The 16700-nt window shown below is 34.5% G+C and overlaps 2 protein-coding genes across 2 annotated transcripts; both read left to right on the top strand.

Moving 5' to 3' along the window:
- Positions 3333 to 7648, top strand: LOC104763629. Its single transcript, XM_010486979.1, has 3 exons — positions 3333 to 3738; positions 4036 to 4089; positions 6265 to 7648. The coding sequence occupies exon 3, from the start codon at positions 6707 to 6709 to the stop codon at positions 7646 to 7648; it is 942 nt and encodes a 313-aa protein (XP_010485281.1). The 5' UTR covers positions 3333 to 3738; positions 4036 to 4089; positions 6265 to 6706.
- On the top strand, positions 12829 to 16596 carry LOC104762321 (pentatricopeptide repeat-containing protein At5g61990, mitochondrial-like). The gene has a single exon (XM_010485590.2). It carries the CDS (start codon positions 13210 to 13212, stop codon positions 15961 to 15963), a length of 2754 nt encoding a protein of 917 aa, XP_010483892.1. The 5' UTR covers positions 12829 to 13209; the 3' UTR covers positions 15964 to 16596.

Below are 16700 nucleotides of genomic sequence, written 5' to 3'. Positions count from 1 at the left end.
AAAAAAAAAAAAAAAAAAAAAAAGCGGCGTATTCTAGCAAATGTAAAGATATTTCCATTGTCACTTTCCACAGTCTTTTTTAGGCTAACGTGCGCTCTTTTTTTGGGAATTTTCGTCTCGTGAATCTCTCGTATTTAATTTTACCCTGTTTTCCTTTTTATGGAAAAACAAAGACGTTTCATTATTGTTTTTTTTTTTTTTCTTTTCTTTTAATTTCCTCTTAATTCAGTTTACAACTCAGATAATATCAAATTACTCGTAAACAAAAAAAAGGAAAGAAAATATTGTCGAATATTGTAAAACCGGAAGTATTAAAAAATGTAATATTTTGATGGACTAACAAAATTGGAAAACTCTAAGTAGTCGATTATCTAAAATTAAGTTCCAAATTATCTTGGATTACCACTGATATACAGCTGGCAAACGAGATTTAAATTAATTAGTAGTGATTCAGAGACTAGATTCCGTACATCCCCGTCATAAATATATGCTGCCTATGTGGAAGCGTTTAAAGGAAAACAAAATTATCTGGTTTTTATATATAGATGCGTTGTTTTTGATTGTAACCACTCACACAGCTGGCAAAATAAGATTACAGTGTAATTAGTTTTTCTAAAGAAAAAAAGATTAGTCCAACTACTGTCACATTAGAGTTGTGTGAATTGAAGTATTGAACTGTAAATTTCATACTAAAAATATTTATGTAGTATATTTTTAATAGGAGAAAAATCTACAATATTAAATTTATTACATGGAACTAAAAAAAATTAGTTAAATTTAAATATGAGCTGAATTTCTTCTGATAAGTTCATAGAAATCTGTAACCATCACAATTTTTTTTCCTAACACTCACAATTAATATAGACAAGAATACTATTAGCTAGGTAGCAGGTACAATCCAAAAATAACCTATTATTGACATTGTCAGTCAAATTACTTATTATTTATAACCAAACCAATATCTTTAAAATCGATAAACGAAAAGAATAACCGATCTCAAACAAGACAATTTAACATCACTTAACAAACGAATATACAAAATTACAAACGCATGGCATGAATCATAAAAACGTTTGGGAAAAGAAAAGAAAACAATCCTTTGGATAAAAGATTGCCAAAGAAGAAGAAGAAGACTGTGTTCAACATTAACACGTCACACGCGAGATATGATGAACTAGAGGGAAACGATACAATACGATACGAGAGAGATAATAGTAAGTAAGTACTAGTAGTAGATAGGAGAGGAGAGGGAGGAAATCACGTGTTGGTAACGCACTTGCTAAGAGGTGTGGGACCCATAGAGTACTGTGTAGCATTTGTATGTGGTCTAAAAAGCAAACCCCTTTGTAGGAATCTTTGTCCGTTTAATTTAACATATACTCCCTCTTGTAAAGATGGAAGTTTTAGAATATTTTTTTATTATATTAATGTTTTGTAAATTTTAAAAAGTAATTATTGAAAATATTTAAAATTTTGAATTGTTATTAATTTAAAAGTAAATAATATCTCTTTAGTCAAAGAAAAAGATTTATTTAAACTTATTAATCATTGTTTTTTTAAAAAGTGTAAAACTTCTAAATATCAATCTTTACGAGACATACCAAATACTATAATCAAAATACAATAAAATACCCTTTTTAAAAAATTGTATAATCATCTGCTTTTCTTTACCCTAATTAATTTACCCATCACCATTTAAATAATTAATTTAAATTTTGGTATCCTCAAAGCCTACGAACATTTTCTATATTGTGTAGTATGACTGGACATGAGACTAGTACCTTTGAATTTTCTCGTACCCTTTACCCGACCTAATTCTAACGGGTAATAAAAAAATTACTCATATTCGACCCTTAAATAATGGTTACCCGTAAAAACGGATACCCGGAAAAAAATAGTTGACCCTTTAAATATTGATCCTTTACCCTTCTCCGGAAAATGAATATCCGATAAAAAAAATTGTCAATAATCGCAATAATAATTTCGTATACCAAAATCCAAAAAAAAAAAAATTCATAAATGTATGCAACATATATGTCCAAAAATTAGAAAATTACAAACTTTAAAAATAAAAATAAAATATTAATTCAATTGGGCGTCATATATCATTATTTCAGTTGGACTAAGTTGAACCTAGGCTTTAACTTTAACTCTATAATATATTTATAAATTAATAATAAAGAATAATGATATAAAATATTAAAGGGTATTTACGGGTCGGGTAACAAAACGGGTAAAGGAATGAATAACGAGACGGGTATTGAAAACTAAACTAATACCCTATACTCGTCCCTTACTCACGGGTAATATAATTATAATACCCTTTACTCGACCCTAAAGCTTCAGGTACCCTTTTTTGGGACGTGTACGAGCCGAATAACGGGTCGAATACGGGTAACGAGTATTAGTGTCCAGGCCTACTGTGTACCCTTTTGCAATTTTAATAATCAGAAACACACATAACATAAAGTAGACATAGGCTTTTTTTGTAAAAGCATTTCTCTTCTCTACAGCTCGATCGTTTGTTAATAATAATTTTCATATATCTCGGATAATATAAATTATATTAGACCATTATTCGGACATATTCATAGTGATATAGCTATAATTGAAACTAATAGTTAGCCCTGAGACGGAGCCGGATATCCGGCAAAATTGAGTGTATCCGGCTCCGATCCGTATCCGGTCGGATTTGTAGTTTTGATATCTGTATCCGGATCCGTCTACTCAGATATCCGGTTTTTGGAGATCCGTTTAAAACCAGAAAATTCGACGGATATCCGGATCCGAGGGAAAAAGAATTTCTTTGTCTCTTTCATTCTTCACAGCAAAAGCATCGTCAGACAGTTCTTCATGACTTACGTTTTCGTCATTTGCATCGCCAAAATTGGTCATCGGAAGATGAAGAAGTGGTTGTTAATGGCAAAAAAGAGAAGAAGAAGAAGAAGAAAAAAATACAGATCGGCGAGGTGAGGGTGAAGGCGTGAAACCCTAATATCTAAAAAACATTAATATATCAATTGGACTCTTATTTTGTTTCTTCAATTTATAGTTTTTAGTATGTGGGCTTTACTAACAGGCCCAACATAATATATATAAGTATAAAAGCCCAACATTAATATATTTATATGTCTATACATACGGATCTGGATATCCGGTTATAAAATTTTATATTATCTGGATCCGGATCCGCCCACCCGGATATCCAGTTTTTTGAAGCGGATAGGAGTGGATCCCGGATCTCGGATAATAGATCTCAGGGCTACTAATAGTACAATAGTATTAAATACTTAGTTTAACCCCAATGGGGGGTTCTAAGGCAGGTTTTAAGGAAGAAGGAAAAAAAATCAGAAATAACAAAAAAAAGTAAGAGAGGTTCTAATATAACATACTCGATTATGTTTTAAGAACTCGTACGTGTCGAGTGTTTGTTGGGTGAAAAAAAAATAGAAGAACCAAAAAAAGCATTTGTTTCTTCGACCCAAAAAAAAAACATTTGTCGAGAGAAACTTTTTCTCTCTCGATCTCTGACTCTCTCGATCTCTCTCTCTCTCTCTCGGTGATTATCTCTCGATCGAAGTCCATTCTTGATAAAAGGAAGGATCTGGATATCTTACAGCTACGGAATCAGGGGCGATTGTGGAGAAGAAAGGGGAAGCGGAAGGGATATAAGCTCGGAGGCGAATCGGAGGAGGGATTAGGGTTTATTCGATGAGATTGCAGCAATTGGAAGCAAGGGTAAGTTGAATTCTCTGTTTAGTAGGTTGAATTCGCGAATAGTTAGGAGGGATTAGGTTTAATCGATTTTGTTCTTAAATTTAGGATTAGGGTTGGTTGTTATCATTTGTTTGTTTCTGAATTTTTACTTTGGTTCATTTGATTCTTATCTCTTGGAAGATGCTTTCTGGTCGGTGATGGTTCTGATGGATCGTTTTCTTCTCTGCCCTACATCTTCAGGTAGTGTTCTTTCTCTTAACCCATTTTTTCTGTCTTTCTATATAAGTGAAATTAAATACCTTTGTCTCTTTGATGCAGACAGTCGAGGTACAAGGATTAATGTGTGGGAGGGTTTGAAGAGAGAAACATCAGGTAACTAACTGGTCTCTTGCCCTATATCTCTTATCTACGTGGTAGTGTGATTTCTAGCAGAGTAGAGTTTGGTTTGTTGTTGACTTCTGATGTGAAAACTGTATCTTGGCTTAGTTTTCGGTTTGGTTGTAGCTCGTTCATCACATGCCAATCTATGGTCTCTGCTTTGCTGCATCTTAATTAGATACCAAACATTTATAGAGTATACCAAACATTGGCTGCATCTCTTGCTCCCGCTAGGCTATTGCCAGGGTAATCACGTTACTCTTGTAGTTGATTTCTCTTTTTAACTCTATTCCTATAACACTTCATTCTTGATGACACATTGATGTTTACTTGTCTTTTTTGTTATTTAAGGTTTTTGATGATGCTTTTAACAATCAGTTTTAGTTTTATTGATCATCTTTTAGTGTTCTCAAGCATAACACAAGGTTAGAATTTTGAACTCTGTTTATTACCGGTTAGGAGGGATTAGGTTTAGTATTCATATGATCTTTTCTCTTTTTTTTTATTATTGGTATTATTCATTTATTTGGTTTGAGTGTAGTTAAGTGTCGAGTCAGTCATGATGGATGCTTGTTGTTTGTTGGTTGTGATAAATACCATTAGTACTTGGTTAGGGTCTAGGGTGGTCGACATCAGACTTATTGTGTGATGGTTTAGGGTTTGTTGGTTGTTGTGGTTGTTGTGGGAACGGGTAGACTTAAATTGAAAACTTTAACACACTAGTTTAAGAAGTAAACTACTAAAATCAGATTGTAAATAAAAGGGGTAATTGATAAGTAAAACACAAAACACAAAACACAAAACATAAACACCAAACACAAAAAACAAAACCACAACAATCGTTCCTTCTCCTTCTAACACACACACGAAGCAGCAACTATGGGCTCAGAGGACTCCTTGAATCCATATCATTTCTCTGCTAGCTTCTACGATCTCCTACAAAGTCAACATGATTCCAGCAACCACATTGACTCTCCTAATGAGAGTCAATGTACTGACGTCCCACCTGCAGCTCCATCACCTGTTGGTAACCGACGAGCAAGGCATGCTTGGTTACCAGCAGATGATGTGATGTTTGTCTCTGCTTGGTTAAACACAAGCAAGGACCCGATAACATCAAACTAGCAGAGACGTGGAGCCTTTTGGGGAAGGATAGCAGATTATGTAGGCAAATGTCCGAATGCTGTTGGTCGACCAAAGAGGTTGGATAGTCATTGTAAGCAGTGGGGGCGTAAGATCAACGACACTGTGTGCAAGTTCGTTGGCTGCTATGAAGCTGCTACAAGGGAGAAATCTAGTGGGCATAATGAAGATGATGTTCTGAAGCTAGCATACCAGATTTTTTTTAATGATCACAAGGTCAAATTCACCATGGAGCATGCATGGCTAGAGCTTCGATATGACCAAAAGTGGTGTGATTCCACATCTCCTAAAGATCATGGAAATAAAAGGACACGTGAGGATGGTTCTGCCTCCGAAGCTCCCATTGATCTCGAGGATGGACCTATGCAACGTCTTACTGGTATTAAGGCTGCGAAGTTGTTGAGAGGAAAGGGTAAGAAACACATCAACACTCAAGCGAATGTAGAGGGGGATCCTAAAGCTTTGTTAGAGTTTTAGATGCAAGAGGTTGGGAAGATGTATGAGATGAAGCAGAAAGACTTTGCTTTGAAAGAGATGGAGTTTGCTATGAAAGAGAAGCATAGCAAGCATGTGATGCTTGAAAATCTTATTGCAAACAAAGATTCACTTAGTGAATCGGAAAAGGCTTTAAAAGACAAACTAATTGATGAAATGTTGTCATCAGTTTGAATCGGTTTTATGTACTAGGTTAGTGGTTGTTTTATGTACTAGGTTGGTGGTTGTTTTATTGTAATCGGTTTTAGTTTGTTCCTTATTTGGATTCACTTAATGTATTCGGTTTTTGTTTGGTTGTGGTTGTAATTGGCTTGAATCCTTATTTGGATTCACTTAATGTACTTTGTTTTTGTTTGTTCTACTATGTAATCGGTTTGAATTAATGTATTTGGTTTTAGTTTGGTTACAACTAAATGGGAGTATATAATCGGATGGAATTACTTGTTTAGTGTTGTCAATGTTCCTTATTAATTGTACTTGTGTTTTTTGGTTACAAGAACTAATTGTTTGGTGTTGTGTACATTATTTCAGGATTCTTGGTTACAAGGATGGTGACTGTTGATCTTGACCACACTAGAGGTTCACGTCAGGTTCAACCAAAAGGGCACAAGCATATCCTGTGAGCTTCAACCACCACACAAGCGTTTCCCGTGATGAAACAACACCTCACAAGTGTCTCCCGTGATCAAACAGCTCTATAGTACACCACAAGATGTCGAATCTTTCATTATAATATAGTACCAATTGTTTGTTTTTTTTGTGTCATACACCACAAGTTTGTACAAGTCCATTTTTTGTTTTTTTCTTCCTTCTCCACAAATTTAATTCGATTTCACACCACAACTTGTTGCTTGTAGAAGTCTATATAACAAAGAGTGTTCGTGATCTATCAAACACTACCAATTCACCAAAAAAATCAAACACTCACCAAATATCAAACACTCTCTAGCTTTTCTTTCACCATTCATCAACAATGGCATCTTCTTCACACAATAATTTTGATGACACCATTGATGAAACCTTAAATCAAGTTTGTGACCAAATTTCCAATCAAGTTTGGCAATCTCTTCTCACTCCACTTGTTCAACATCAACCACCACCCAAACCAAAGAAGAAGCGAACTTTTATTGAAAGAAATCGTGAAGTCGGCCATGCCCACTTGTGGAACGATTATTTCAGTGAAGATCCAACATACCCTCCTAGAATGTTTCGACGCAGATTTCGAATGAACAAGCTCTTGTTCATGCGTATCGTTGAAAGACTAGGAACGGAAATTCCATTCTTTCAACAACGAAGAGATGCTACAGGAAGGTTGGGGCTATCAACACTACAAAAGTGTACAGCAACAATTCGTATGATGGCATATGGTACGACAGCTGATGCTTGTGACGAATACCTTCGACTTGCTGAAACCACATCGTTCTCATACTTGGATTATTTTGTTGATGCCATCATAAATTGTTTTGGAGGTGAGTACTTACGAAGACCAACACCAGAAGATCTTCAACGTCTACTCGATATTGGAGAGTTCCGCGGATTTCCGGGGATGATAGGAAGCATTGATTGTATGCATTGGGAGTGGAAGAATTGTCCAACCGCATGGAAATGTCAATATACACGTGGTTCTGGCAAGCCGACAATCGTTTTAGAAGCTGTAGCATCACAAGATCTCTGGATCTGGCATGCTTTTTCCGGACCTCCAGGTACATTAAACGATATAAATATTCTTGATCGTTCTCCTGTTTTTGATGATATTTTAAACGGTCGAGCTCCAAAAGTTAAATACAATGTCAACGGACACCAGTACAAGATGGCTTACTATCTCATNAAAATGGTCTACTTTTATCCAATCTATTTCACTACCGCAAACTCCAAAAGACTGTTTCTTTGCTACACATCAAGAAGCTGCACGTAAAGATGTCGAGCGTGCTTTTGGAGTTTTGCAGGCTCGATTTGCCATAGTCAAAAATCCGGCTCTTCTTTGGGATAAGAATAAAATTGGAAATATAATGATAGCATGTATCATACTGCACAATATGATCGTAGAAAACGAACGAAATGGATACACTCTGTTTGATCAATCCGAATTCACACACATGGAGTCCAACCGAACTTCAGAAGTGGACTTCGGCATACCAACAACCAGGCCTTCATGTGTCTCCACTATGATGAACATTCGTTTGCGTGTTCGTGATCGAGATAAACATAAACAGTTACAAGATGATTTGGTTGAGAATATTTGGGCAAAATTTGGAGAATACCATTAAGCATTTTCTCTTTTTATGAATTTTATTTATCTTTTATTATGTTTTAATGTTTCCTATGTTTAAAATTTTATGAAATGCAATAATTTTATAAACATATATCTCAAATGCATTAATTTCATATTCTAATTTAAATTTTTATTTTTCAAAAAAAAAAAAAGACTCAAAATAAGAACCTATTATTAGGGGAAAATTTTTAATTAATAATCACAAAATTCTTAATCTATTAATAAACAATCTTAAGAGGCCCAAAAATATATCTTCCCATTGGAATTGCCCTTAGATTGGCAAAGGAACAGAGAATAGACTTAAATAGTACACTATCAAAATACTACAGTATTGTTTTTAAAAAGATAAGTATAACAAAATATTACTAGTATTTAAATTTCATTTTATATTTTAGTAACAAATATTATTGATATTATCAACGTATATAATAACTGTCGACATGTGTGTAGACTGTAGAGTAGTACATGCTCACACACGTGAATGTCCCCTTTATTGTCAATTTTTCATTATAATTATAGCTAGATAGGGCTGATATCTATCTATATATATAGCCATATACATATAGTATATATGTTCTATATTCTTGATGATCGGTCCATGATGTGAACAAATTTTTGGAGAAATAGGGTTGATGGAAAACGAGCAAAATGTGCTCCAATATTATTATTTTTTTTTTCTTTCTAGTTAAGAAATCTTGTTTGGTATCCATAACTATTTATAACCACATTCGTCCATTATCGAAATTATAAGACATAATTTGAGTATTATTTCCTATGTGATATACTTATATGATATAAGATCACCTAACACTTTACTGTACATTTGTTTTTTTTCTGTTGGTAAGAAAAGAAAAAGGAATCATTCTCTAACACTGTGTTAATGTGTGTCATTACCAACCCATGATAGATTGTTTCCGGGTAAAAGGGATTTTTAATACAATAACAATACAAATTAGAGTGGAGTTGAATTACATAGTAAAAGATTGTGAGAGCGAGCTTAAACAATTTGCAACAAGAAAAGAAAAAAGAACTACTATTGAAATGATGGACTAAGTTTTGTTTTTTACTTATTGAAAAAAAAACTAAATAAATAAAATAATAATGTGAAGTGATTACACGTGGGACCTACACGTGTCACCAAATTAAGGAGCACTAATACAAGAAATGGGTCATGCCTTCATGCTTCCTTTCTCCTAATCTCTTCCCTCTTTGAACCCTAACCTACAGACCAAACCCTACTTTCCATTACAATAATTAAAAACCAAAATCTGAAAAACGTAGTTTTGGTTTTAATTCGAAAGGTGATAAAAAAATTATTTCGCTACATCATGTCATATTAACAAAAGTGTACAGTGAAACTTAAATTTCAAAATCATTTGTTTTATAATTAGTGAAGAAAATAATTTTTTTTAATACTTATAGATATAGATAAATATATTCTGGTCTTTGGGTCTTTATCCCAACATGCCACGTCATAATCGCACTTCTACATATCAAGGGAGTGAGACACACGCGACCGTGACGGATTCCAAGCGGAATTATTCAATCGGGTTTACAAAAGAGGTTTTGATTACATATAGTAATAAGAGAGGGAGGGACTCAGTCAGTGGTGGTCAGTTTACACAACCCAAAAAAAAAAAAGATGGCTCGTGGAATCTGATTGGCGGACTCGAGCCATTCCATTCAAACAAGTTGATTCCGTCCGGGTCAAATTGCTAAAAGGGTAACGCTTGAGTGACTAGACGGTTATCCAGGAAACGATTTGACACGCGCCACGTAAATAGCAGTCTCCCTTTCCAACGCGCGTGGGTCTCGCAGGTAAAAGCCAGAACGAATTACTCGTTTTTTCTTTTTTGGTTTTATTAGAAGAAAAAAAAGGGTTAGTTCCAATGGAGTTCGGTTACGTCTAGTCTCACGCACGTTGCGTGACAGTCGTTTAGGTGAAGAAACGGGTTAGGATAGACTACAGATGCTGACGTCATTTCTATATGTTGTTATTTTTTACTCATTCTGTTTCAAATTACAAGATGTTTTAGATAATTTTTTAAGTTTTTATACAACTTTTAAATTAGTTTAATATTTTTTTATTATGTAGTATTGTTTCTGATTAGTTAAACTTGTTAAAAATAAAAACTTTAATCTGCGTACTTTAGCTAAAACATCCTATATTTTGAAACTATTTTGAAACCTAGAGAATATTAGACTTTATTTTTCATATCTTAAAGCTGGAAAATAATAATATTAATAAAAAAAAAAAAACAGAAGACGAACTTTTAAAACGGTCCAGCCATATAAAGCAGCCTACCTACCTGCTTCTTTAATCACATGTATTATCGTTTCCAACCAATTCCAATTTGTTTTTATTTCATTCTAATAGACTAATAGTAATTCAGTTAAATCCAAAAGTAATGCCATTAGATTTAATGAATCGAATTATATCAAGTCGAATTATGATATTTGATTTATTTTGACAACATATGTAGTTACGTCTTATTAAATTTACTATTCGAAGAGCTTGAGATATGGCTAAAAAAAACATCAAATCGATTCGATCACTTATTTTCCACACTTGTAATAATTCTTTTTTTTTGCTAAAAATGGGAATATTTAGGTATATAACCTATAAAATAGTTCTCATTTAAAAAAAAAAAAAAGTGAAAACAAAGATGAAATCACAAATTAATCAAAATTTTTTTTATTATTTATATTGGAATAGTGTGATTAGAACTTAGAATTAATCACACTATTTCAATATAATAAAAAAAAAAAAAAACTCGGAAACCAAAATAAAATCCAAATAAAAACAAACAGAACCCATTAATACCATTACACACACAACTGTAGCCGCCCATGTACGTCAATTTTATCTAAAATCACAGGATAGATTAAATAAATAATTATAATCGCATGGTTCCACCATAGAGTTAGAAGATAGCCTCCACCACTTTCAAGTCAATTAGAGATAACATACTTTTGATTATGTATTATAAGCCATAATCATTTAACGTTTTGATTAAAATAATTAAAAGCTTGTGGCAAGTTGTCAAGACTTGCATGGAATACGTTTGTGTGGTAGACATTATGGACCGTCTTTTATCCCCCAATATGTATACATTTTCCAACGGCTAATCATCAATCTTAGTATTATTTTCTCTTCTGATTATAAAATTAGCAATTTGATTAGTTATGAGTAATTGTTTTTTTGGTTTCATTTAGTCGGATTTTATACAAAATTTTGCCCACGTGTGACGTGTCAAGCCTCCTGTCCTCGTGATTTGGTTCGTCTAATTAACAATAGTTTTCATATAAGTTGATCGGGTCAAATTATGAAGAAAAATACGGCCAAAAATAAAATAAAATTTCATAATTATCTGTTTCAATCTTAAATACAGACTCTCCCCCACCGACAGTGCTTCAATGTTGTCGGCTTATGCCATTTTATTTATAAAAATCGTCCGTATAGGAACTTGAACTTTTGAGTTAAAAGAATTAAGAAATACAAATACACGATCTCTTTGATTTAAAATTGTTTTAGTTAAAAGTAGGTTTATGAGTTGATATTAGTAATTCTTTTGGTTAGACAAGGTAAATTATCTTTTTCGCAAAACATAGTTGTTTGCTAATAGAATTTGGAAAACTTCCCTATCTCAATGAAAAAATACTATTTCTGACTAAACATCACTTTATGAAAATCAAATACTTTTTTAACTTTTTTCTTTGACCATCATAGAACAACACAAAAAAAAAAAGAGATTAATTTATAGGAAAAAAAAACATAATGGTTTTAAAAAATAGAATGCACTAGTTTTTGGAGCCAGCTTGGGTCGATGGGTCATAAACAATACTAATAATTAATTGTATCTAATGACGATGAAAGCGTCTAAGATGATATTTAGTCGTCAGCTTGATTAACTTGTTTTCTTTACTCACTGCTTCCTTGCTTCCAACACCAATTATTTATTATTATTATTATTTTTCTGTTCAAAGATTAATCAACTTGGAACAGTGTAACAATTCTAAATAGCAACATTTAATAATTAATAAAATGTATCTTTACCCTATAGACTATTTTATTCTTATGATGATAACATTTAGTCACTATGCTTAGTATTTTTTTAACTTGGATTTGCATCCAAAGTAGATCATACAAATGATGTTATCATAATTAAGATCTACAACTTGGGAAGTTTCGTCGATGGTATAAAAATCTAACATCCAATCGTATTAAGTCTAGAGTCATAATGGTTAAAGAGACTATTTCAGGGATGCTTATTGGATCATTAATATTTTTCTTTTTGTGCAACTAGTGATTTCGAAAAGATATCTTAAAATCTTAGGCTTGGAAATTTTTAGACACTTGATTTTTTTTCCGAGGTTTATTAGGTGACTTTATTTATAGTTCAAAAATATCAATAACTAAATTTTCATGATTTAACTTAACCCTCAAGTATTTTGATACAAAGAAATATTATTAGACTACATGTGAATGTATACACCCACATGTTTTGGAACTAACTAAAACACGTTTTATAATTTTAAACAAGTGATTTTTTTAATTATTACTTATTAGTGTTAGTTAATGTTTACTACCCCCCATACCCGTCCGTCGACTTTTCTCAAAAAAGATATCTCATGTCAAAACAAAACAGGAAAGAAAATTTGGTCAAACCATGCATTTCACACACTATGGATTGTGGGTAAACACATTCATGCACCATTTGAAATTCAACTTTAGTGAGGATCTTCATCATATCTTCTCCCATAAGGCCATACATAACCCCCTCTCTCCATATTATAAATATAGTATCTTCATCATATCTTCTCCCATAAGGCCATACATAACCCCCTCTCTCCATATTATAAATATAGTATTTAAATTCAACCTCTATGAATACACTATACTATAACATACCATACCACTTTCTAGATTACAAAATAACATAAAATTATCTTTAAAACTCGTAAATCACGTGTAATTCATACAAATCTACTAATTCTATTTTTTTTTTAATTTGCCCTTACTAGCTTGTGTAGAAACCATCTGAAAAATGCAAGGAGTACGTAAGTGTTTGGGCTCAAAAGCCCAAACAATAATGGGCCTTTAGAATAATGGTTATTTTGTTTTTGTTTTGAAAGTCTTATTTTATTTTGTTGATTAAATCCTCTTCTCCGACGAGGTTGTTGAATCTCCGATACCGGAAATCATGGGATCAACGTTGCTCAGGAGAAGATGTTTGGTGCTAAGAGCGAACTGTTTACTTTTCCGATCGTTTTCCGTTAACATTGAGAAAATCTCCGACGCATCAGCTGAAATAGCGGGAATACTCAACGAGGTGAACTGGCTTGACACTCTTGTATCTTCGAATCTTTCCACCGAGATCAACCCAGACGTGGTTCTCTCCGTTTTACGATCCAGACGCGTCGATGATCCCGCTAAGCTTTTCAGTTTCTTCAATTGGGTCGATTCTCAAAAAGTTGGGGAGCATAAATTGGATTCGTTTTCGTTTCTCGCTTTGTTTCTGTGTAGTTTCGGTAGTTTTGAGAAAGCTCATAGTGTTGTGAACCATATGATTGAGAGGAAATGGCCTGTATCTGAGGTTTTGAGCTCGATTGTGAGGTGTTCGAGAGAGTTTGCGGGAAAGAGTGATGACGGAGCTGTATTTGGGATCTTGATTGATGTGTACATTGAGAAAATGTTGTTTGATGAAGCTGTGTTTGTGATTCGTAGCACTATGGATTTGGGATTGGTTCCTAGTTCGGCACGATGTAACCATCTGTTGGAAGTGTTGTGTCAAAAGGGAGATTTTGATGAAGCTCTCGAGCTGAAGAAGGTGATGGTTTGCAAAGGATTGGTGGTATGGAAGCAATCGTACAATATACTTGTAGATGGGTTGTGTAAGCGGCAGCGTCTAGAAGATGCTAAATCGTTGCTGGTAGAGATGGATAGTGTTGGTGTGTATCCTGATAATGTTTCGTATAGTACACTGATTGGTGGTTTACTAAAGGGCAGAGGTGCAGATGCCGCAAACGGACTGGTTCATGAGATGGTTTCACTTGGAATTAACATCGATCCTAAGATGTATGATTTTTTTATCTGTGTGATGTCTAAGGAAGGGGCGATGGAGAAGGCAAAGGCTCTATTTGATGGGATGATTGCATCTGGAGTGACACCAGGTGTTCGGGCTTATGCTAGTTTGATCGACGGATACTTTCGAGTAAAGAATGTTCTTAAGGGTTATGATTTACTTGTTGAAATGAAAAAGAGGAACATTGTCATATCTCCATATACTTATGGTACAGTGGTGAAAGGCATGTGTTCTTCTGGTGATCTCGATGGAGCTTATAACATTGTGAAGGAAATGGGTGCTAGTGGTTGCAGACCCAATGTGGTTATATATACTACATTGATCAAAACTTTTCTCCAGAACAGTAGGTTTGGAGATGCAGTGAGGGTGTTAAAAGAAATGAAAGAGCAAGGAATCACACCAGACACTTTTTGCTACAATTCCCTTATCATTGGTCTTTCAAAGGCTAGAAGAATGGATGAAGCAAGGTCTTTTCTGGTTGAAATGGTCGAGAACGGATTAAAGCCAGATGCTTTTACCTATGGGGCATTTATCAGTGGATATATAGAGGCAGGGGAGTTTTCATCTGCAGATAAGTATGTGAAAGAGATGCTGGAATGTGGCGTAATTCCAAATAAGGTTCTTTGCACGGGTTTGATCAATGAGTATTGCAAAAAGGGGAAAGTAATAGAGGCATGTTCAGCATTCAGATCTATGGTTGAACAAGGGATCCTGGGGGATGCTAAAACATACACTGTTCTTATGAATGGTCTTGTTAAAAATGGAAAAGTAAATTATGCCGAGGAGATTCTCCACGAAATGCGTGGAAAGGGTATTGCACCTGATGTATTCTCTTATGGTACTCTCATTGATGGATTTTCTAAGTTGGGAAATATGCAAAAGGCTTCTAGTATTTTTGATGAGATGGTTCAAGAAGGTCTGACTCCTAATGTTATCATATACAACATGTTGCTCGGTGGCTTCTGCAGATCTGGTGAAATTGAAAAAGCTAAGGAACTGCTTGATGAAATGTCTGGTAAAGGTTTTCCCCCGAACACAGTGACTTACTGCACAATTATAGATGGATATTGCAAATCTGGGGATCTAGCTGAGGCTTTTCGGTTAGTTGATGAGATGAAACTAAAGGGCTTAGTTCCTGATAGTTTTGTGTACACAACACTCGTGGATGGGTGTTGCAGATTGAACGATGTGGAAAGAGCTGTAAGCATCTTTGAGACAAACGAGATGGCTTGTGCTTTCAGTACCGCCCCTTTCAATGCTTTGATCAGTTGGGTTTTTAAGTTTGGAAAACCAGAATTAAGAACAGAAGTGACAAATCGTCTAATGAATGGGTCGTTTGATAGGTTTGGCAAATCCAATGATGTAACATATAACATTTTGATTGATTATCTATGTAAGGAAGGAAACTTGGAAGCTGCCAAGGAGCTCTTTCACCGCATGCAGAAAGCTAATCTGATACCTACAGTTATAACTTACACATCTCTTCTAAACGGGTATGATAAAATGGGTAGAAGATCTGAAATGTTTTCTGTATTTGATGACGTGATTGCTGCGGGAATTGAACCAGACAACATAATGTATAGTGTCATCATCAATGCTTTCCTGAAAGAAGGGATGACGACGAAAGCACTTGTGCTTGTGGATCAAATGTTTGCTAAGAACGCTGTTGATGATGGGTGTAAGCTAAGTATTTCAACATGTCGGGCTTTACTCTCTGGTTTTGCTAAAGTGGGAGAAATGGATGCAGCTCAGAAGGTTATGGAGAACATGGTTCGACTCAATTATATTCCTGATTCTTCGACTGTTATTGAGTTAATCAATGAAAGTTGCATTTCCTCAAACCAAAGAATGGAAGCTGATGCCGCTCCATAGATTTACGACAGAAAGCCGAAAGCAAATAAGCTTCCTTCTTTTCTTTGTGGCTAAAAAGGAGTCTGCTGACTCGAGTTTGGTTTACGGCCAATTACTTTGCCTGCCTGCAAATTGCTGACGGTTTGCAATCGTGGCAAACGGTAACATTGATCCTAACCTGACCTGTAATCTAAAAGCTTCATCCTCCCACTTTTGACGCTCTCTACTCGGTCTCAGTTTTTCTGATATGTCATTGTTTATTTATTAGCGTTAAGAATATGCAATTGCTGTTCCTGGTATAGCTTGTGTTTGCTCATAAACTCTTCTGGACCAATTCATTTACGTCAGAACGGATTTGCCTTCAGCTAGACATGTTGGATTCCATTGATTTACTTGGCAGCAATTTCCATCACGATAACTACATTCAGGGATTGACGATGAATGGGAGACGCATCTGAGCTGTTGATTCTGCAATTGCCTCGATTTTTGTAGGCTAGAAATTACCCAGTTTAAGAAACAGAGATGGCAGTGTTGTGGTAACTCAGTCCTCCTGATCATTCATATCTAGCGTCAGTCAATCTGCATTTCAGTTTTGTAATAGATTTATGTACTGAATGTTATTGATCAAATTATATAAAGTTATTTGTTCCATCAGTTTCAAAAGATGATAATGCAGATGTCAAAAAAAAAGGGATTTGAGGATTTGATTTGACATATTGATGAATCAGAAAATCTGTCTTGTTATTCAAAGCAAGTTC

The sequence above is a fragment of the Camelina sativa genome, chromosome 18 (genome assembly GCF_000633955.1).
Source record: "Camelina sativa cultivar DH55 chromosome 18, Cs, whole genome shotgun sequence".
Classification (NCBI taxonomy): Eukaryota; Viridiplantae; Streptophyta; class Magnoliopsida; order Brassicales; family Brassicaceae; genus Camelina; species Camelina sativa.
The sequence above is the reverse complement of the archived record's forward strand: the minus strand, read 5'-3'. Positions and strand labels throughout refer to the sequence as shown.

Excerpts from the sequence above, each read along its gene's own strand:
- LOC104762321 (XM_010485590.2), top strand. The coding sequence starts at position 13,210 with ATGGGATCAACGTTGCTCAGGAGAAGATGTTTGGTGCTAAGAGCGAAC.